Raw genomic sequence first — 24,185 nt, forward strand, 5'->3', positions numbered from 1 at the left:
AGACGATGGAAAAGAAAAGCGCGAAGAGAGATACAGAAGGGGAGGAGGGAGAAGTAGAGAAAGAGAGCTTGCACAAATACAATACTGTTATATCAATGGACAGTATAGCAAGGGACCTTTTTGAGTACAGATTGATTTCAAATTCATTTTTCTGTCTCTCTCTGTGTGTGTGTGTGTGTGTGTGTGTGTGTGTGTGTGTGTGTGTGTGTGTGTGTGTGTGTGTGTGTGTGTGTGTGTGTGTGTGTGTGTGTGTAATCGCGGGACTTTGTTCATGCAAAACCCGAAAACTGCAAGTAGAGCGAAAGCATGATTCATATAGTAGTTAGGTGGTTGAGTGGAGTGGGCGGTAGGTACATTTAGTGCACCTTCAAACTCCACAGACCCAGAACAAGGGGGGGAAACACCATACTGTAAAAGTCAGAACTGAGTTCACATGAATTTATTTCTGTTGCAAAAGCGCAGTTCAAGAAATTGCACCCTGCTAAGTGAGTTTCCACTAGCACATTTTGTGCAAGGTGTATGGAAGAAAGAAAAATATCGGAAAAGTAAACCCTGCAAATGAAGTGCAAAAGCAAAATTTATCACTCTATTTATTTATTTATTATTCATCTAGGTTTGTGCAAAAAAAGTCAAAGACAGTATTGTGTGGGAGGAATAGTTACTGTACCACCACTATGTGGAAAAAATGCTAATTATAACTCATATGCAATAATCATAAACTGATTTTTTCTCTTGAAAACAGAACAACTTTAAGAGAAAAAAAAAGTGAAAGCCAATATTCACTGACGAATGCCAGCAAGCCTCTGTAAGGTTATATGCTCAGTGATCAATGAACTACAATACTTTCTTCCAGTGCACCATTACTTTTTCATTAGAGGTATCATATCATAAGTGATATCATAGTGATTCCATCAATAATTCATATGAGGGATACAAATATAGGAAATTCTTCTAAAGGCATTAAATTGTGAAGACTGATTATGCAACTGTGGTCTCTTTGTACTCAAAGCTGAAGTTATATAATGATCTCAAAATATTGTTTAAATCATATGGAAACGATCACTTTCAGTTCAAGCATATTCAGATTTGATTCTTTTAAAAGAAAACTGGATATTGCTGTAATTTGTCTGATAAATTGAAGTTATTCTCTTGGTTTTCTCTTTAAAATGGTAAATGGCCTGTATTTATATAGCGCTTTACTAGTCCCTAAGGACCCCAAAGCGCTTTACATATCCAGTCATCCACCCATTCACACACACATTCACACAGTGGTTATGGCAAGCTACATTGTAGCCACAGCCACCCTGGGGCGCACTGACAGAGGCAAGGCTGCCGGACACTGGCGCCACCGGGCCCTCTGACCACCACCAGTAGGCAACGGGTGAAGTGTCTTGCCCAAGGACACAACGACCGAGACTGTCCAAGCTGGGGCTCGAACTGGCAACCTTCCGATTACAAGGCGAACTCCCAACTCTTGAGCCACGATCGCCCAATCTTGTATTGTTAGACATATCATCAAAGTAAAAATCGAAAGTTTAAGAAAGAGTTTGGTGAACATTTATAATTCTTTAAAGAAATATCCTGTATTCTGCATTATTAGAAGAACATGGAGGGCATAATTTCACTTTGCATACTGGATGATAAAACTAAGATTTGATATTTCAAAATAGAACACAGCATTTGTTAGAGGTATGGGAGCAGAAGCTTTAACACTACTTTATACAACACGAGTATTGTGGTGAGAGCAGTGGCCATCCTAGAAGTGGTGGGTACAATTGCAACAGTGGCAATAGTAGGAAATACAGACCAGGCATATACTGAGGTAGTACTGTATTAGAAGCAATTGCAGTGGCAGTTTCAGTTTCTCTGTTGACTTGCTGGTACATAATGTTATCTGACCCTAATGCCGCGATCAACTTGATCTTTTAAAGCATGAGGTCAACTCATCTGACCAACCACAGTGCACTGACCATGAAAGGCTTCTGACCTGATTTGCATTGCTGGCACTAGCTGAGATTTTGGATGAGCCACAGCAAAAGCGAACACATTCTATTCCTCCCTGCTGTGAATGTGCTAAACATGCTTTGTAAAGCTTCTGATATCTCAGAAAAGCAGTCACAAGTGTACGCACATAAATACTTGTGATGCAGACAAGGGCCATCACTATTTAAGCCACCTCTGCAATTTGGTTGCTTTAAGTAGTACTGGACGCACCACACATTTAGTAGATCACTGTTTTTTTAAGCATGCCACCACTTATAAGAATATTTAACATTTACAAAAATTAGCACTTCTGAAAAGAGAAGGATCTGAAGCTACATGATGTTGTTTGTGTGGGAGAAGATTGGCTTGACCCAAATCAGAGACTGACATACACTTTTGAATATATCTGTAACTTGTCTGCCTGTTTGCTCACCTAATTTCCTTCCATCATAGCATTTTTTTCCTAGACAGACAAGTTGCTGCCTGGATAATTACCTGACTGGATAGCTGATTGATAGAACGATGCGCTTGCTAGTTCGACGTTTTGCCTAAATAGCATAATGACTGACTTATAGACAGATATTAAAATGCTGACTGGATCATTGCCTGCCTGGAGACTACATCTAGAAGTGCACTCTGTCAGTCCTCCAACCAAACATTCACAATCAGTGGTGCAGCGAGTAGAGAAACAGATGGTTAGGCTGGCTAAATTGGGAGCCGTCTAAATCCATATTGTTATATGAACAGCCAGCAGAGATAAAATTCAGCTATGGCAACTCCTTACATCAGTTTTATTGATTGTCCTGGCATGGTGATCGTGATCTTACATGTTAGTCGCAATTCTGTCTTCCCAATTTATAATTTCTTTGTAACCGGTCACTACATTCTAAAGCCCATGTCAAGAGAACAATTGCAATTAATGAGAGGTCATTATATCTAACAGAGCATATTTCCATAAAATATAATCACTAAACCATTCATTAGTCTTAAGTTCTGAACTGAGATGAAAAAGGCACAGTGATTCTGATGGATTGCAATTAGGTATGCTTCGTTCCATGAGAACAATACACCTCGTATGCCAGGATGAATAGCAATTCAATTATGTCAATTTAGGAAGTACAATTACTTCGGGAAGATAACGGGACATACTTGAAAATCCAATGTGTTTTGATGAAGGAGGAAAAAGCCTTCAGAAGGAGTTTGTTAATTAGTTCATTATTCAACAAAACAGGATTTAATTAAACATGTCATGATATGCACTCTGTACTTGAACACATATAGCAGCCTCTCAAGGAGCAAGATGCAGAGCTAGGAGATTATTGCAAGAAACTTTTCACAACTTGCTGACCTTTTTGAGGGAGGAGGAACTTTCAGATGGTAGAACTGGAGTGTGTATGTGTGTGTTAAGCTGTATGTTCAATAAAATTCTTTTTAAAGAGACTGAAATTGGTGTGAGGAAGCACGCTACACTGTAGATAAACAGAAAGAAAAACAGATGAGAGAAGATTTGAAGATATCCGCTCTTGTGCATCTGTCCTTCAGCACCATGGACAGCTCTGACAGGCGACTTGGTTCTATTTTGCCAAAGAAAAATACAATAAGAATTCAAAGTCACTGCTGACAAACTTGCACACCATACTCCACAGTCCCTCTTACGGTGCCTGTGATTAGTCAAAAAAAAAAGTGCATTGTCTAAACTCGTTTCTGGCCGCATCACAGTGCTTCTATAAATAAATGATTTTTCCCACGTGAGATGGACCCACTGTACTTCATGTGCCTCACAATGCAGTATCTATGGTAACCACTTACAGTAGAAGAAACTCAGCATGTGTGGTGTAATGTGGATGCGTGTTTGGAGATGGCATGAACTAAATGTGCTCAAGAACAGTGAACAATTTTAGGTCAGTGCTTCTAAAAGTAATTTTTGGATGACTTTAGGGTTAACGTCAGGATCAAGTTTTATTAAGTGACTGATATGTTTCAGTACGTGGTGGTATAAAGGAGTTGGAATTTGTATTTCAAAGTGCTATTTAGAGTTTAGTATTAGGTTGTTGTAGGGGGACTAGTGGTAGAGGTTATAAAATCATTTTGTGTATCTGAATTTTGTTTTTCCGCTCGTCTGTAGGTTAATGGCTAGAAATATACAGTTAGTGCTTGCGAGTGTTCCTCCATCAATAATGCCGTTGCATAACACCTACATTAAATTCAGTCTTTGAAATCTTTGGGACTTGGCCTGGTTTTATCTTTTTTTTCCCGTCAGCCCCCGTAGTCACACATCCATAACAGCGCACACAAAGCAGTAGTTCTTTAAAATCGCTGTTCCTTACACATGATGTGCTGCACCAGTTCCTGTGGTTTTCAACATTAGGAAGAAATTTCCATTGCAGTTTCCATGGAGACCAAACCATATCATAGTACGATAAAATGTTGATTTGGAGAAAACAGTTGTCCTCGCTGCCTCAGTTGACCTCTTGCCTGACTACAGCCAAAAGCTTCACAATGAACTGTGCTGGATAGCTGCCAACGTCCTGCTGTAAGGAGAGTGGAAATAAAAGTGGTGCAACAAAACAGAAAGCCACAGAATACATAATAGGAAATAATAATATTTATATGTATGATGTGAAAGTTAAATGTTTTGCTCTGCAGATGCTGGTTTAATTATGAAACAGAAATTATTTGATTGCTGACATTCTGGAATCTTGTCATGCGTATGGTATTCCTTATTTTCCATATGCAAGAATAAAGAGTTGATATTCAGTCTCCATGGGAAGAAAAAAAGTCAATGTCAAGTTAAAGTCAGTGTGCTTGCAGAGGCAGTGCCTTCATAAATCTGCGACCTGAGTTGATTAAACTTGATTGAATCAAATTATTTGAAGAAAAGACGCAGAAAAAATAAAAAAAATTTCAAATGGCATTTTGATTATATATTGACAATCTTTCTCATACTTTTTATCACTGGTCTGCTTGTTAAGTTTGTCCTTGAAATTGAAAAAAAAATGAGTCCAACTTTATATATATATATATATATATATATAAATATATATACATATATATATACATATACATATATTAAAAAGATTTGTGATTAGATTTGGTTTTGTGCTGTCAACATATAATTTGCTATACAAAAGTAAGGCTCCCTTAATTTTGTAGCTGAGATCACATGTTAAAAAAAAAAGTGCCCCTTTAAAGTGCATCAAGTATAAGCCTCACTGTGTAACTGTAGCTCTTGATCTTTGAAATCCACAGGTGGCATGGTGGAACGGCGACACAAGAAGCCAACTACATCGCTGTCATCCTGTGTCGCAGTCTAAATCATCGCTTTTGATGCCAAGACACCAAACGTGAGGTTTCTGGCAGAGGCCTCCAAATAATCCTCCCACCCTTCCCTCCTTCCATCACTCCCTTCATCTTTCCACCCATCCAACTGTGGCTAAAGCTGACACTCACCCTGGACTCCTGTCTGCAGTTCTGGCAGCAATGACCGATGTCTGTTGGGGCCAGAGTGAAATACTGAGACAGAAATGAAGAGAAAGAAAATGTGGAGGTGAAAATGGAGTTGGCCAACTATCTGCTGTTTTGGTGTTAGCTGGGCAGGTAAGGACACCATAACCTTGAAAAGCTAGCAGGTGGTGCTTCCTCTGGTAGTGAAGCTAGTTAAGGCAAGCTAATGAAGCATAAAACTTGGGTTATGGACTTCTTTTATTTATTTATTTTTTTCAATCTACATGGTAAAGGTCGATACCGCCATCCTCACAATTTGTTTGGTGTAAGCGCATTGTCAGTATTAACCCTGTTCAGGACACATTCACGGACAGCTCAAAGCAGTGCTGATGGGTAGTTTTTAACTGTAATGGATGGAGTGCAGCCAATATAGGATTTTGAATCTATTAGATCTGGTGAAACATTCATGAACTTAAATGTTGGTGAAGTGCAAGAGAGGACCGTCATATTTTTATGTATTCATTATTCAGAGGACCGATAAGTGTGTTTCTATTTAATTCATTCCTGATGCAAAATCCTCAATATGCCATTTAAAGAATATGCAATTTAAAGAAATTAAAAAATGTGTTGTACATTAGAGCATGACTTGTTTCTTTTCTTTTTCTTTAGTCTTCAAATCATGGGATCCTAAATGAAGGAAGTCAAAAAGCTTTGATCAGATATATGTATTAAAAGACACTCATCACTCTAGTCTATCCACTATCCTTCCTTCGCACAAGTCCAAATGATCTCAGTCTTGTCTCTCTTAACTTCGTCTCTAAACCACTCAACCTCTATAGCCCTCCTTCTGGTCAGTCCCACTGAAAATCAGCGCATCTTTAATTTTGCTGCTTGCTTTCCTTCTGTCACCAGTCACCGCTGACAGTCGTCTCCATCTACTTCACCCTGCCGGTACTCTCTCCTTCACCTTTCTTGTGCACTGTCCATTGCTTTGAATGGATGCAATAATGTGCTTTATATTACACAAGCTACTTACATCAATAGCATGACTGATGATTAGTAAACAAAACATTTTTCTAACTTGGAAGTAACCATTTACAAAAGTTTGATTACACATTAATTGACCCTTTATTATTATTATTGATTGTTTTAAAGTAGTACATTTCTTCCTCTGTTTAGGATGTTTTTGGGACATTGTCAGTTGGTGGTTGTAAATGGTCTCTCCTTCTTTATCTTTAACTAGTATATATTGACTTTTTAGGATTCACCTGGGAGAGTTTCATTGTGTGGGAACTCATTTCAGGACCTTTAAGTATGAAGAGGTTGTTAATAGAGGCAGATTTAAGTACTGCACCGCTACTTTATGCTAATTTGTACCTTTTGTTTTCATTTTAAAGGCCACTATATAACACTTTGCAGCCTGGAGGTGAATGTCTTCTCTACAAAACTTAAACTTGCGAGAGAATTTTTACCTCGTAAGATTAGTTATGCCTGAGAAGCAACTGTTGCTTAGACAGAGAATCTGACTATTTCCTTCACTACTGCACCGCGTAAGCTTTTTTTTTTTCCATGTCTAGCTATCAATAACTTTATCTGGGTCAACTATGCTTACACTACACACTGGTGATCGTCTTTTTGTGAAGCTTTTTTTTTTTTAAATTTAATTATTTTATTTTAAATTGAACTTAAGTTAACAAGTCAGATCAACACAACAGATTCAAGTTACACACAACACACAATAAGTGAAACATAACTTAAATAAACTTAAATATTTAAATAACTTCTATAATTTCAAGATGATGGAAAAATACACCACTGTCACAAAAGCAGAAAGCTGATTGAGAATATTTTAAAATATTGCATTACCTCAAGTACATCTCAAATACCCTTTTTACAATTTAATTGACCCAAACACTAAAATAAATGAAAAAATACAAGTAATATTTTCAAAAAGCCCTCCATATAAACAATCAATGGTTGTTTGCACCATGCCTCAAAACTGAAACAAAATAAAATAAAAATAATTACTGAAATAGTAAAGAAGGGTTTCTGGGTACTTAGCAACATGCACGACTTTCAACTGAGAGGCTGAGCTTTAGAGTCATTTTTTGAATTATTTTTTTTACATTTAGAGTCAATCGATGTTTACTTTCATTTTCATTCGCTGTTTGCCCAGATTTAGGCATTAAAACTAGGCTACTTGTCAGGATTAGGACCAGATTATAGTTTGGGATAAAACAGAACCTTTTACAAGGATAAACACATGTTAGAAAGCTCCATTTTCTAGGTTACCAGGGTGATGAGTTCTGCCCCATATAACAGCGACACCGCCAGCGCATATTTTACATGCATTTACCACTAGAGGTCGTTCAATTTTAAAAACACAAGGATAATTCATATTAGCTGCTTGCACAAACAACCTATTGGGTTGTACTTTACGCGAGGACAGTCTCGCATTGACATAATTTAAAAGTGCCTTCCCAAGTCCTCTAATGGAGCTCTCCTGCTGAGTTAAGGAGCTCTAATCAGCGGTGTCAATGCTGTAATTGCAGTTCGCATAAAAGAGAAATACAGAGAGGTGTTTTAATTACAGGGAAAGGCAGAGTGCAATTTCCTTCCCTGCCTGACAAATTGTGTTTGATTATATTATAAATGTGATGTACGTTAACTGTTGGATACTATGTTGTTTTGTAATTTTAGATCTGACAGTCAATCCAACTTTATCCAACACAGGGACATGGTGAGAGAGAGACAGAGAGAGAGAGAGAGAGAGAGGATGAAATGACGGCACTTTATTTTGGCCATGAGCTTTGGCATGCTGCTGGTCCATCTCTGTCCATCTGGATGGATATCAGACAGTCAATCCATGGGAAGCCTTACCTGCTGAGAACATACCAGGTGCAAACTCCACAGTAAGACAACAACCAGTAGAGGTTTATTAAGTACTGCACAGTAATCAATCTTCTTCCCTTCCCACCTTCCCACAGCATATGCGTGATAAATAAATAAATACAAGTAAACTGCTTTGGTCTGATTGTTTTGCTAATATTTGTTTAGGTTTTATAAAAGCTTTGACAAGATTTTAATGTGTAACAATTCATTAATAAGATAAATGGTGAGTTGAGATGACATTATAGGTACAACGGTTAACGCAGAAGAGCTCCGCATCATAATGAATTTGCTATGAAATTAAAAGTATCGATAAATGACCATTTTTAAAACAAAGATCCAGTATCTTTGAACGTTACATTTACGTATCAGTGACATATGGAAAAATATATATTTCCTATCTATAGTCACAATGTGTCACTTTCAATTTGTGGCCAAAAAGCTGATCGCCCTTCAGTTAAATATGTTTGTATATGTGTGAAGATCAAACTATTAGAATACTGAATGTAGTGCCCATCCAAACAGTCAGTGTTTGACATCCTCTGCCATTGTTTGAGTTTTCCGTCATGTTCAAAACCTAAATCAACGTTATGGCAGATGATTAACTGAGATCTGCTATCTGTGTGCTCAGGCACAGAATGCTATCTCTCTCTCTCTCTCTCTCTCTCTCTCTCTCACACACACACACACACACACACACACACGCAGAGCGAGATCACAAGCCTCTTCCCTGAATACTTCCATCATATTGCCAAGATCCCAGCAAACAAACGCATGTTTACTGACATGAAACAACACAAATGCTTCTTTGAAAACATTGCGGACATCCTTTTTCATTCCTCAGCACAGGGCAGCCTGAGTATAGCTTTGGAAGAAGTGTTTTACTGGGACGCTCAGAAAGGCAGTCATTACATTCCTCTTAGTGCAAAGATGCAGAAAGACAGAGAGGAAATGGAAGCATGAGAGCCCATTTGAGGATGTTTAACAATTGGCCAAACCAGGCATTAAGAACAGCAGAGCAGGTCAAAATATTTAATTGCTTTCTTCAGTGGCAGATTCAAGGTAATGTCTGAATCTACACACTGAGATTTGAGGGCTAGATTACAGCATTATGTTTTTTATACACACAGTATTATAACTTGTGTAGAATTGTATAATTCCTCCATCTGTTTATCTTCGAATGAGTATTGGTGAGTCAAAGATATGTCATAGTCTTCAAACCAACATACTTTTATAAACTGTTTTGTTTATACAACCATGTATGATTAATTATGTGAGCTACTTTCATATAAGACATGCTGGCAGGATTAAATTAAATAAATAGACACAAGCACACAATATTCACGTTAAAGCCCGACTAACTTCGGATATACATCATGATTTACAGGGAATTGTGTAGGAGAATGAGGAAGAAAAGTGATTTAAGTGACACTGATGGCTGTTAATGCCAAATGTACTTGGCCAGGCCTGTAATTCAGAAACTGCTGATATACCATCTGTAGGATCTGCAGAGAATAGCCTGAAAAAAGGCAAAACATTCAGTAAGTGCCAGTTCTCTTTATAAAATTGTTTTATTAATGCCCGAGACCAGAAGAGAATGGTCCGACTGCTTTGAGCTGATAGGAAGGCAACAGTAACTCAAGGAACCATTTGTTACACCCAACATATGCAGAAGCCCATTTCTGAATGCACAAACATACCAACTAATAAAATCAACAGAAAGCATATGATTTATGCTCTTGTTCATTTGGATTTCTATCAGCAAGTGACCAAGTACAACATTTCACAAAAGTCTTGACCCATTTCTTTAGATTTTGCTTCCAAGGAGACAGACTTTCTGATTCTGCAATTCAACAAGTAGTCTTGGGGATCTTGATTAATGTATTTATGAATGCAGAAAAGTACATTTGACCTGTCATGCAACACCATCTGGAATGCATCCAATTGGTAATGGCTTTATTTTTCAGCATAACAATGATTCCAAACACTCTGCCAATGCAGTAAAAGCATACCTGGATGGCGAAACAAAACACACACACAATGGAACACTATCAGTCATCGAATGAGCACCACAGAGTCTAGACATCAAAATTATTGAAGAACTATGGGATCATCTTGAGAGAGAAATGAAGAAAAGATACCCTACATCTAAAGAAATTATTTGAGTCTTCTTCAGGAAGTCTGGAGAACTATTCCTGAAAACTAGATGAGGAAATGACAATAAAGGTTGCCTAAGAGATAAAAAGTTCAGATTGCCATACCAAACACTGACTTTCAAGCTTGTTAAATGCGTAAAAACTCTTTGCTTTATATACTCTTTTTCCATGTATGGCTGCATGTTTCGATAAATTGCTTCACCTATTTCCTAAATTCCCAACAAAATATAAAGAAATGTGGCGTGGTGGAATACTTTTGCATATCATGGTATTGAAAGGATAGCTCATTAAACTAAAACTGTATTTCCATGTGTTCATCTTGAGTTTCCAAGTCCCTAAATTTCGTCCTTTTTTGTCTATAGTTATAGCTGGGCTTTGTGCCAGAAATAATTTTAGCAAGACCAAATAAATAGCTTACAACTATAGCAGATTTGAAGCACAATTAAACTTATCTATGGTGGCTTCCAGATGACAAAAATGGGGACAAAGTCATTAAAGCACCATAAAAATAATTTGAGTTTGAATGAATTCAGCCAAAATAATGGTGGTAAACATTCTTACGGGTGATCATGTAAAGTGGAATGCCAACTGTTAACTACCCAAGAGGAGCACAGTGATATATGAGTTTTCAAGGCTTTATGAGGACCAAAGCATCTGTGCATGTGTTTCAGTGTAAAACCGTACAAAGACTTATTAGTAAAACAGGCCAAAAGCCCATAATGCTGATGTGCAAAACTTCAAACTTGTTCAGGTTTTTTCTTTTTTTTAGGTAGGATTTGTGCATTTGTGTGCAAAAGATGATTTGCAAATGGCCAGTGTTCATTAAAGACTATTGAAATGATTGTACCTCCCTGTAGTGAAATGCAAGCTACTTCATAACTTACAGCAATAAAAAATGTTTGGTTTTGATGTATGGGGTTGTATAGAATTAACGAAAAATAAATAATAAATCTGGCAACCTAATGTTTGTCTCTTAACGTGTCATATCAGCCCCCTGCAGATAAAGTTTCAATGTGTGCAATGGGGCTTCAAATATACCCCGATTATTATTTGATTTACTTAGACTTTAAGTTAAATTTACTTTGGTTTTTGTTTTCAGATTTTTGCACAATTTTTAGTTCCAGAAACGCCATCAGGTCGAATAAGGTGCAAAAATTCCACCTGTTGTCTTGATAATACAGGGATTCCATTGATTTATGTGAATAAATCACAGTAATGAATAGAAGTCTCAATATGAAGAGAGTTGTGCTTTGAATTGAAGAGAAAATTCTGCAGCTTCCTGGCAGGATCCCCCCACCCCCCACCACCAGTACCACACACACACACAGAGCTGTGAATCGCTACTGGACTCCTACACGGGGCTCACTGCCTTTTGCATCTGCCTCTGATCCCACCATATTCATGACGCTTCGTGTCCGAGTTTACACAGCGGCGCACATCCTGCTTACCGGTGCGTGGAGCCACCAGCGTGCACGGCTGTGTGAGACGCGCAGAGTGCAAGCTTCAGCGCATAGTGCTCTCCTCCATGAAACCTGCTTCCAACCTCGAGGCACTGCGCTGGCAAGGCGCTTCCCAGAATGTAAAGCCAAGCTGCTCTTTTTGTCAGAGGCCTCAATGCGTTGAGGTCGATGTGTGAGCAACTGCTGGTTTAGACACGATATCACGATATACAGGAGAGAGAGAGAGAGAGAGAGAGAGAGAGAGAGAGAGGGAGAGAGAGAGCGCTCCATGGGCAATGTCAAGGGGAGCGGCTGACTGAATTCACTGGTTTAAGCATCATGGATAGAAAGGCTTTTTTTTCTCTTTCTCTGGGCGTTGAGCAAATTGCGGACCTGTTGTGTACCCCAGCTGTAGGAAAAGTTTTGTCTCCTGGTTTGGACAAACAATGTCACTGATGTATACTCATATCTGATAATATTTGCACATATCCTATGTCGATTAGATCTTTGGTTTAAGAACGTATCATACATATCCTTTCCTCTTCACCAACGCTTAGGTCTGTGACCAATTCCAGAATCTATAAAACTAGATTTTAGTTAAATGCTTCACCACAGTGCTGCTGTTTCACAAACAAAGATGCTAAATTTAGAATATGAACTGTGTCGTGCAGACTTCAACTGAGAGCTGCCGAGTTGCTCTGCAGGAGCAAAGAGATTTAGTGCCTTCAGTGGTTTGCTCGGGGACTGACGAGTTGGCTAACTGATGTCCGGAAAAAAAAGCTAGTGGAAAGACACAACCACACCCACAATTTTCAGTAATCTCACGAGTGTCGAACTATCGCTTTTTCTATCACAGTTGTTGCTTTTTAAACAACCGCTCAACGTGTAAAAAATCAAAACACACGCCCACGCATTCTCTCTCTCTCTCTCACGCATATCCAAAACAAACAAAACAAAAAAAAGGAAAGAAACGGGGAGACCCCCATATGCCCCTGAGCAACCTAAAGTCTTGATTCTCCTTTAAATTTTCTCCTAGATTTGCCAGTACCATCAGCGGCAGCTGTGCTGCCTCTCGGTGTTGTGGTCGGGAGTACGCATGCGCCCGGCATTGGAATTACTGCGCTGGCAAGAATAAGTTAGACCTCGTCTTTCCTAAAAGAGCGAAAAAACACAGAGTTTAAATATGGTAGTGTTCAGAAGACGAAGAATGATGTGTTTTATCGTCTGCTTGCTCCCCGTCATTGTGGCCATGGTGTGCGCTCAAAGGTAAGTGACGGAGGATGCTCCACTCGTTTTACTAAGTGTATTACAGACGGCATGGGAAATACTTAGGCACTTCTGTTTGAAGAATATATCCTGTTTGAATCTGATTTTGTCTCTTTCTGTGTTTTCTTCGTCCATAGTGCCAGTGACCCTAGCAATATGTCTTTGGTCAAAGAAACGGTGGACAGACTGTTAAAAGGTTATGATATACGATTGAGGCCAGATTTCGGAGGTAAATGTACTTCTATTTTCCGATACTATGTTAAAGGCAGCGCGTTGTCAGCCTGTGAAATATTACAGTTAATGTGTTAACTGGGCAGTTTTAAGCAAGTAAGGAGGGGGGGAGGATATATCAGCTTTAGAATGACAGTGTAGATAAAATACGACTAACGCCAGAACACATGTGGATGATAAATTGCACCAGCACATTTATTTGAATGACGAGTCTCCAGAGTTGGGGGAAAAAAACAGTATCTGCTCATTTTTCTTAATATTAACGTCCAACTCAGGCGTTTATTGTCACGGAAATACGTTAGAACTATCTGAGCTAAAGTCAGCAACTTTTAGAGGCAATACCAATACTTTCACTGCTGGCCAACGCATCTAATCCCACCCGAAATGAACACTGTAAACTGTTATTCAGCTGACAAGAGCTAAATTCACAACTGTGTGCTTCCTAGTCACGTACTCATTATTAACCGATATGTCAGCGAATCACTCGGGCTACATCTGATGTGCAGTGTCTTCTTTTTTGTGTGTGCTTGTTTTCATCTGCCCAGGTCCTCCTGTTGGAGTGGGAATGAATATAGATATAGCCAGCATAGACATGGTATCAGAAGTCAATATGGTAAGTAGGCCATTATCACCTCTACTTTTGGGACAGTGTGTGACGATAGTGATAGCTGTTATGCTTAAGCCTATGGTGGGAGATGCCCACCATAGGCTGTGTGAACGTGCCAGATCAAATCAGTGGGCGTGAGTTTGAGACTTCAAAGCCACTGATCATTGTGTGTCATGACACGAATTAAACCTCTTTGGAGCTTTTAAATTGACTGGAATAGATGGACGATTGGTTTTTGGTCTTTTAAGCTGATTGCAGCCTCATTTTCTGAGCAAAAAGGCTGCACAGCCAAGCATCACTAACCTAACACAATCAATTGTTTTAGGGAATAAAGTTCAATCTGCATACATGGCACGCACCTGCAGTGTACTTCCATCTATCTTGAGGGAAGTTTTGATATTAACAAAAGTCTCAACGCTGACAAGATTTTCTGAAACATCGTTTTTGACGAGTCTGTCAAAGCTGGGATTTTGCTAGTAATAGTGACAGTGGAGGAACTTCAGCAGCTGTAGCGATGAGAGGTGATTAAGTTTCATACAAGTGCGCCTCCTAGTGACGATATTATAGAACATCACCTCGGTTTTGAGAGAAACAGAGACATGTATTTTATCACACTGGAAGGTCAGCTTGACACTTATAATACACCAAGCAAAGGGGGCCAAAATGATATTTATGATGTTATGCATTAGCTTTTGATAGGTGCATTGTCACTCCTACATTTTTTTTAAACTTCTTCTTTTAATGTTTTACTTCAACAGTGGGAGCTGGCACATTAGTATTTACAACTTTTACATGAAATGTCTAGCTGTGTCCTGCTGCAGCAGTTGTTTTGGTGTTGCTATCTGTGATATGTTGCATATGTTTCACTCTAGGAAATTGTGGGCTGCAGCACCCAAACACTGTCGCTTGTGTTGTTATCTTCGTGCCTCTGTTGATTCGCAAGAGTGAGAAAACAGATGATAATATGTCTATTTGCATGTATTTGAGGACTTGCACAATCAGTCACACACACACCCACATACACAGGTACGCACACACATGCATACACAATGCAAGTCTTTGGAGCCTAGGACTGTGGCTTTGAATTCTTAATTAAAGCCATGTTTTCTCTGTGTGAAGGATGTTGAAAGCTGCCTTACATAGAGGTTGTTCATGTATATGTACTTGTTAAAGAGAGTGTAGGTTCAGAACTGTACTGTAAGTGCTAAAATAAGATGTATTTTCATGTATCAAATGCATTCATGATGTTCTTTCCATCCTCATCCAGATTAATTATAGAATAACTAAGCATGTGAACATGTTTATGCAATTTATAGATGCAGGCTGGTTAGGAAAAAAGGACAGCATACCATGTGTTACGTTACTAGTGATTCACATTATTTTCAAACTCATTAAACCACATTAGGACCCTTATGCCCTATGGATGGGGAAATTGTCATCCAGGATGACACGATAGAAGTGTTTCATCGTAGCAAAAAGTTATTATTAGAACAACCTTATACTTTTCTCCTATTTTGATCAAGTCTACCCAAATGGCAGGGTTCAGGTTCCCACAGCATAACAGGTCGTTACATCACCTCACTGTACAGTGGGGGTCGAGCATCATGGTTTTTCATTTAATTTGTGTCCTCTCTGTATATTTTCTCAGAAAATGCACAACAGCAGGAACTTATTATTAAATGACAATAGTGCTAGAAAGTAAATAATGATATTTATGTTATTTAGATTACATGGAGCAGTGCGGGAAGCAAATCAGGAAACTGTAATAGATTATGAGCTAGATACCATGGTGTGCCAAAACTATTTTTGCTAATACTTTCAACTCCCAACAACATTCAGAAAAAAAAACTGACCTAACCTAACATCATTATTCTTGCCTACAAGCACACCACAGCTGGGATTTATATTCATGCACCCCCACACGGACAAACAACAAAAAAAAAAATCCCACTCTCCATCTAAACACAAAAAAGCTGCTTCTTTTGATCATGAGAAGCCTTTGTTAGGTTTGGCCTACTAAACACCCTCTAATGTGAAAGCAGAGTCATTACCACCTGACCCACTGGAGTCTCATAAAAAGAAGAGGCCACATGTGTGTGTAATGGTCTCAGCATCTTTGATCTCTTGTCTTCCTCTAAATGTAGCCACTTTTCAGGATAGCAGCTGGTGTAGAAGCACTTTCCTTTCTTCCATTTCCTCTACCCCATCTGGCTCTCTGTCTGCCACTTATTTCAGTGCAGGGATAGAACCTCCCTGTGTACTTTCTTTATTGAACGGAAAAGGGTTGAGGGTCGAGGATAATGGAGAGATGTCACAGAGGAATGCATCCAGCAGAGCTGCATTTATCTTCATGGTAGAACAGAACATCCATGTTTTGGTATGTATATATCAATTGAATCTGCTAGTCTGGCATTACTCTATGTTGGAGGCCTCACATCTGAAGCAGAGACACCAGGTGATGGCATATGTATTTGTTGACATTTTGCAAAAGACCTTTTAAAATAAATACATCTTTTGCAGCATTTGTCCTCAGTGTCATAGATCCATTTGCATCAAACTCACTTTAGATGAGTTCTCAACCTAAAAGAGCCTTTAAGCATGGGTGGCCGTCTCTGGTATTCATCACATAACCCCTCATAATATTTATGAGGGGTTTTAATATTAAAACTGTACATGCATATCTTCACTGATGATTGTGCCATATAGAAAACTATATTACATGTTTGGGTTTTTTTAAGGATTGCGGCTTGACAATGAAGAGGATGTGGCCAGTGAAAGGTCACTTGTTCCTGTGTTTTGGACCCAGTGTCACAATCTTTGGCTTGGGACTTTGGATATGATTGTCTAAGACCTAGGGGTCACATTTTTCACTTTTCAGTATGTGACATAAAGAGACAGAGAGAGAGACAGAGACAGATAGGAGAAAGAGCTCTGACATTAACAAGTTACCATGTGGAGAGCCAGCAGCGGTGCTGGTGTTGGAGGGAAGGTCATGTACCTAGTGCTGCAGAGGGTTCATTCTGCGTGACTCAGAGGTGGACATACAGAGAGGGACGCACACTCGGAATACCAATGACATGTTAGACATTCAACCTAAGGCAAGTGGCTTGCAAGCCTTGATTCATGTCGTGGTCAAAATAAAAAATAGAAAAAATAGTGGAAATTAAGTGGGAATATAGAGGCATTAGTAGATCTCCCTTCAATCCTCTCAGTAATTGTCTTCTGCTTCTCTGCTGCTCAAGTCTCAATATTTACTTTTGGTTTAGCTCCTGAGCAGTTGAAGTTTAAGCCAGCAGTTTTCACAGGAGAGAAATATTCCTGTCTGAGGATGAAGAAAAGTTCTTATCCCCCTCCAAAAGGCAGAAATACCATTATTGATGCACATAAAGGTCGAAAGGAGCTTATTGATTGTTGGAGAGGGACTGCAAACTTCAGACCCCCTTCAATTTTGGTACCACCTCTCAGCACGTCTGGTGTAAATGCATGAAGACTGTACGGAAAACTCTACCGCTTATACTATATATCATAAAGATACATTATAATGGATGTTGGCTGAAAGGCAGGAGATTATTGCTTACCACATGATATTAAAAAGGAAGAAAGATTGTGATAGCACTTATGTGGTATTGCACAATATCTCATCCCAGACCTAAGAGCTTTAAAATGATATTAAGCCTGCTTCTATAGATATGTCTAAATCTATGTCACAGCCACCTTCAGTAATCTGGATAGAGCTGTATACCAATGAGCAGATGACGTACGGAGGAATGTTCAACCGTGTCAGTATTAGTTTAAATAGGTTTCCATGACATGGGTTTGAACACTGAAGAACACTTAGTATAAAATGTCAGTGGGGAAGAAAACATCTGCTTAATCAGATCATAATAAGGTTAAACCAATTGATGGGTGTCATGTAATCTTAGAAAATAATGAGCGCCACTAAATCTATTTTCATTAAAGAATACATCAGCTCTATTGTCTTTTTTTTTGTCAAAGCCCACACACTTTGGCAGGGTTTCACCAAAGCTATACACAGGTTGATTGCTGCAGGCTTTGCCAGTACTCCAATTACCCCCACACTCCTGCTCCATGGTTGTTGCATAGTAACTAATGGAAGCGAAGAAGCAATGTGTGAAGATTCACAAACTGAAACACCTTTCATTTGTGGAAGGAAATAAAAAGAAATGTGCTAAAACTCAATCAACATGTGTGAATTTGTGAAGACACACCAATGTTTTTTGGTGTGCAAAGTGTCAAATTAAATGTGAAACTATTAAATCGTCTTTGCTCAGATATAAATTTGACACAAGCTATTTAGAAAATATTGGTAATATTTATTTGAGTTGGAAATTTTGCAACTTGATGGCATACTTTGATTAAAATGACTAAAAAAAAATCTTTTTTCAGTGTAAAAGTTATAACCATGCCTCTAACTTTGGGAAGGCTATAACTAGTCAAAACGTCTTCATTAAAAGTTACACTTGCTAAAAGCTCATTGAAGTGCCTCGTGTAGTGAAGTGACTTCTTATCCTCAGTCTGTGAACAGACATGGACATACTTAAAATGTCTTTAATGAGAAGTACAGTGTGTCTGTGTTTCTCCCATGCACATGCATACATTCGCAAATCCAAAGCCCTCGCTGGTCTATAGTCATGTCTCATCTCATAAACTGGTATTTTAACAGATCCTCAGTGAAGTTGTTGGAATAATGCAAGAGACCAGAGTCCAGACAAATGCACCCATGGTCACATTCAGGGTTTTTATTTATTTATTTAAGAAAACAAGCTGAACACAATAATTGTACAGTTGCGGGCCATAAAACTACTTTATAAGCTAAAAGAGACTATGGACAGATGCATAGCAGGTTTGCATTGTGCGTTGCAGTCTGCCACAGTAACTTTTGCTTCCAAAACCTACAACATCTGAAGCATCCTTAATTTGTAGTATTTAATCAGCTGATTATGAAAGCACTGGAAAATGTTATGTAAGAATTGTGAACAACCTTTATATATCAATAGAAGAACACATTTGGAAATAAAAGACCTCCTTCATTGTATATTGATGCTACCATGTTATTTGGTAGGAAAAGCTTATAATTTATTTGTGAATACTTTCAGGTTTGTTTACTCTTATTGTAGCAAAAGTTTGAAAGGGGAAAAAAGGCTGATTTGGAGGTCAGTCCAAATAAAAATATTTATCACAGTGAGTATTTTAGTGAAACGTGTTTACTCATACATTTATATTCACAGGGAATATTTTCAACTCCCTCATTATTAAGCTGTGATGCATTTTGAACTTTTCTAATAAGTTCCTGTCCTTGGCATTCACTTGTCTCTCCCACTGCTTCCAGGTGTAACCTGTTTCCTTGGTATAGTTTGTTCTTCAGACAGAAACCCTTGTGTCACAGAATATTCTCCACCCTCTCACTCTCTTAATATTTTCTTTCATGGCAGTTTTCATTGTGATACCTCTTTCCACCTGTAAATCTGGCCATGACTTTCCTCTGTCTAATCAGCATGAAGAGGAAAAACATGAAACGGAAATGGAAATTCTTCACCTTGCATAGAAATCAACAAGTAAATATGACATTGTGCAGAGGATGTTGGAGATGAAATTGTGTTTTAGTGATGACCCTGTTCCTCACTGGAGAAAGATTCTAGGTTCTGAGGCATTTTTGTGTGTTAGTACGTTCTCCCTCTGCATGTGTGGGTTCCCTCCTAGTGCACCAACCTTTTTCACAAGTCCAAAGACGTGCATATTAGGGTAATAAGCGATTCTATTTTGGCTGTATAGTTGTGACTGCTCACATTCACACCTATATCCATGTCGCTGTCTCTCTGTGGTAGACTGGCAACCTGTCATGGGTGTCCCCCACCTCTTTCCTATGTGTGATAGGCTCCAGCTCTGCCTATGATCCTGAATTGGATACATGGTTATGAAAACAGATGGATGGATGCCAGCCTATAGAGTTTTAGTAATCTATTTACAGTTAAGTCATGGGTCACTTGAATCTTGTTTTAAAAAAAAGGCATAATTTATGTGGGTGTTTATGTACACAACATAGGATTACTTTTTTATGTCAACAATAAGAACACATAACCTACAGGTAGGTGTTAGCAGAAGCTATTAGCAGAATATAAATGAGGCTGAAGCTAATAATTGTGTTTCTGCGATAAGACCATGATATAATAAAGCAGGTAAACAGAAATAAGGTTCTAAATGATCCTCTTCATCAGGGAGATTAAGAAAATGAATGTAAAACTTGAACAGAATAAACATAAATGAGGAATTTCCTCCTTTGATGAGCACTGTACACGATAAAGTGATCACCGAGGATGTGCCTCACCAATAAATACCAACAAGTTTAGGGTAAAAAAAAAACACGTGTCAGAGCCTTAAGACTCTGTTTGTTGGCTTTATGAATATAGTATGTAAAGTAAATTTAAATTCTTTAACACATACAAAGCAAGTAATACATGTTCCATCAGTGTTCACATATTTTGGAAACTAGCTGGAATTATTCATTACTAAACTTCTTTATTTTAAGTATTGATTGTTTTAGAGACAGGGCATGGACATCAAAAAGCACTTGTAATGCAATTTTATTAAATGTTATCCTAAAATGTTTTACAGTAATAAAAACAAAGATTTCCACTCGTGTTATCTTTTAAAAAACAATTGCAAATTTAACAAATTAACATATTTCTTAACTAGACCACTTACCATTCACACAGTGTCTAATAGCAATTAAAAGCAACTAAAGTAGTACCAAACTGAGCGCCATGACACAACTGCCTAGCAACAACTGTTATAAAGAGAGTGCTGAAGGATCTCCAATCTGGATTGCTGAGTGTAGCCTGAAACTGTAGAGAAGATTGAGTATTTAGTTGCTCAATAAGCAAGCTAACAGTTGGAACCAAAGTCAATCAGATGTAGCAAACACATTTAAAATGCCGTGGGTAGGCAGTAAATCAAAAAGGAGGCTGATGATCATATAAGCAGGTACAGACAAGTGGAACACAGTGAAGGCTGCAGCAACACGGGAATAAGACAACTTAGGCAACCTGGAAAATGTTTTCTATGTGCTATTAATTTCAGATAAGGTAGAAAGAGAGGTCATTGTGATCAGTGTCAAGAAGCAACAGGAAAATTCAAAAACAGTGGCTGGTGGGCATGAAGAAAGAATGACATAGCTGAAAGTGATATTATATTACTGAGAGCACAGGAAATAGTCAGAGGCAGAGGAGGGAGGAGAGAAAGATGGAGCAGCTGTCCCCATGACAAGATTACCACAGGTTTTTGTGCAGTCGAAATCTCTTAAGCCGTGTGTACAAAGATGTCTGACTAAATAGGGACTAAGGAGTTAGCTTGCCATTATTTCTCATCTCACTGCAGGTATCTTTTTAAAATCACACAACTCGTCTTTACAAAACCTGTCCTCAGCCCCGAGTTATGATTCAAAAGTAGTTTTTCGATCACTGTATTTAATTAGGCGTAGCCAAGTGTTGAAAAGCTTTCACTTGGGCAGTCTAACAATCCCTTTTTGCAGATGATGTGGTTCTGTTGGCTTCATTAGGTGGTGGCCTCCAAGTCTAAGGCCATGGTCCTCAGCTGGAAATAGGTGGAGTGCCCACTCCAGGCCAAGGATGAGTTACTGAAAGAAGGAGTTTAAGTATCTCGGGGTCTTGTTCACGAGTGAAAAGAGCAGTAGATCAACCGACAGATTGTTGCAGTGACTGCAAAAATGCCGGTATGTCCATCAGTTCGTCATTCTAAAGAGAGAGCTAAATGTAGAAGCCAAGCCCTCGATTTAACGGTCAATCTATGTCCCTACCCTCACCAATGGTCACAAGCTTTGTGTAGCGACTGAAAGGAAAAAGTAAACGGATACAAGCAGCAGAAAAGAGCTTTCGCCGAAGGAAACCTAGCTTTTCCCTTAGAGATAGGGTGAAGAGTTTGCCCATCCGGGAGGGGTTCATAGTACTACTCCTACAAATCGAAAGGAGCCAGTTGAGGTGATTCGGGCATCTGATGAGAATGCCTCATGGGCACCTACTCGGTGAGGTGTTCCGGGCATGTCCCACCGGCAGGAGGCCATGGGGCAGACCCAGGACACGCTGGGCTGGCCTGAGTACACCTTCTTGTTCCCACGGACAAACTGGAGGTGGTGGTTATCCGCTTAGGCTCCTGCCCTGTGACCCAGCCCCAGATAGGTGGAAGTATGGATGGATGGTATTTAATTAGGTTCAAAGTTTAGGCACAGTTCACAGCCTTGCTATACTTAGCCTCTCACTTTTCATCCTGTTCCATCATAAGGTTAAAAGTGTTGAACCTTAAGCTGTTAAAAAGTTTCTGTGCTGGGTTGAATGCAAGCTAAACAGCAAAGATGGATATATTTACTGCCAGAATACCATTGTCTTACTGCACTTTGCCTCTCTGCACTCTTTCCTGTTAAGGAAACTGGATAGGCAGAACAAAGAAAGGAACATATGGAGTTCAACACTTTCGCAAATGCAAAAAAACAAATTCACTAAAACTTTTCAAAATATTAAAAGCTGGGTGTCCCATGGGTACACTAAATTGTACATGGAGGAATCCTTTAAGTGTTTGGCCACTGCATTTTCACATCTTGATATAACTCAAATCTGGTTATCTTTGAAATATCAGCTGAGTTTCATACACCCATCACTGTATCCACACATGCACCAGAAATGTACTTCTTAGATTGCTATTAATATTACAGACATTGCATATTGTACAATTAGTACCATAGCTCTAAATGTCAAGGGAAGGAAGGCATGTAATCAATTCCCTCAGGTTAAACAAGCTCACTAGTTAAGCATCTGATTCACTGCTGCCTGTGACAGAGAATGATGGGCTGGATGTTCAGACAACAGCACATTCCCTGCAGCAGTAGGTCTAAAATCATCTTGTTTTCGTGTCGGTGGGCAGAGCAGGGCGATTTAACAGCATATTGCCACTGTTCTATTGAGTATTGCAAGGTAATAATTTCTACCCTTATATTATGTTGCTCTGTTATATTTTCCCATCTGTCTCTCTCTTTCTCTCTCTCCCTCCAAAGTGTATCTCTCATTTTCATTTTTTCTTTGCCTATTTGATAATGACACAAGGCTGAGGCCCTGCTGCAGGGGGGATTAGACAGAGTTACAAATCAAAGTGGGTTAATCGGCTAGCCTACCATTTTTGCAGGCATCTCTCAGTTCAGTGGTCCCACTACTCTATTTGTTTGTGTGTATTACTGTAGTGTTTGCGCACACCTGCTCAATGGTTGTTGTTTTTTTTTGTTAGTTTATTCGTTAAAACAAAAACGAGCAAAAAATATCACAACATATTTCTTTTGAACTTTTTATGGACTCACCTTTGGAGAGACAAATTAGGAGTGACAGTACAATCAACCATCCGCTTTCAGGAAATAAACCCAAGATGGCTTGTGTGGTTGCATACAAAGTCAGTTGATGAGCACGGTTCTGGTGATTCTCCTGCCTTCAGGTTTGGACATTGTGGACTCTTTTTTTGGAGACTGCTGTTTGATTTTTTGTGTGCAGCAGAAAACTCTCCACGCCAGGCATCATCCTGCACATGAAGATTGGGTCACATTCAGAGCTCTTTGCACAAGTTTGAAGTCCATGTTTAAATCACAAATGAGGATTTGCAAGTTTAGTCCTAGACTTCCAAGGAGAAAATGTAGCATGAACTATGTGCTGAGCTTTAGAACCTTTTTATTCAACCCCACATACTGATGAATATTCTTAAAATCCTGTTAGTTGCTGAAACTAAGACAGTCAGCACAGTGTGGAATGGACTGGACTAGGACACAAACAGGTCTAATCTCAGATTCCTCAAAGCTAGTGTTATTTTTGCCAAAGACGCTGAGCCTATATAATTACTTAATTCCCAGTGTTAATCAGTGATAAATGTTTAGTGGCAGCTATTTTCCTTTGATTGAAACATTTTTTTAGCCATATGCTGTCATGGCTGGATGCCAGGTGACTATTTATGCATTAAAGATGGTATGATATGTCTCTGACACTCACAGTTTACTGTGCACACATTTATATTCAAAGCTGAGAGCTGCACAGTATGTTGTGTCACTGAAGTTGTGTTACAGAAAAGCAAAGACAGATGCATATAATACTCATAGTCACAGCC

At 38.9% G+C, this 24,185-nt stretch overlaps 1 protein-coding gene across 1 annotated transcript in view; it reads left to right on the plus strand.

The window, feature by feature from the left end:
* The first annotated feature begins 12,754 nt into the window (after positions 1-12,754).
* Positions 12,755-24,185, plus strand: part of gabrb2b (gamma-aminobutyric acid type A receptor subunit beta2b) — a 73,709-nt gene continuing 62,278 nt past the window's right edge. Inside the window, exons 1-3 of the mRNA XM_024803888.2 lie at positions 12,755-13,177; positions 13,315-13,406; positions 13,954-14,021. Of these exons, the coding sequence (XP_024659656.2) occupies positions 13,095-13,177; positions 13,315-13,406; positions 13,954-14,021 (243 nt within the window). The 5' untranslated portion in view covers positions 12,755-13,094. The remainder of the gene's footprint in view (positions 13,178-13,314; positions 13,407-13,953; positions 14,022-24,185) is intronic.

This window comes from Maylandia zebra, linkage group LG10 (genome assembly GCF_041146795.1).
Source record: "Maylandia zebra isolate NMK-2024a linkage group LG10, Mzebra_GT3a, whole genome shotgun sequence".
In the NCBI taxonomy this organism is placed as follows: domain Eukaryota; kingdom Metazoa; phylum Chordata; class Actinopteri; order Cichliformes; family Cichlidae; genus Maylandia; species Maylandia zebra.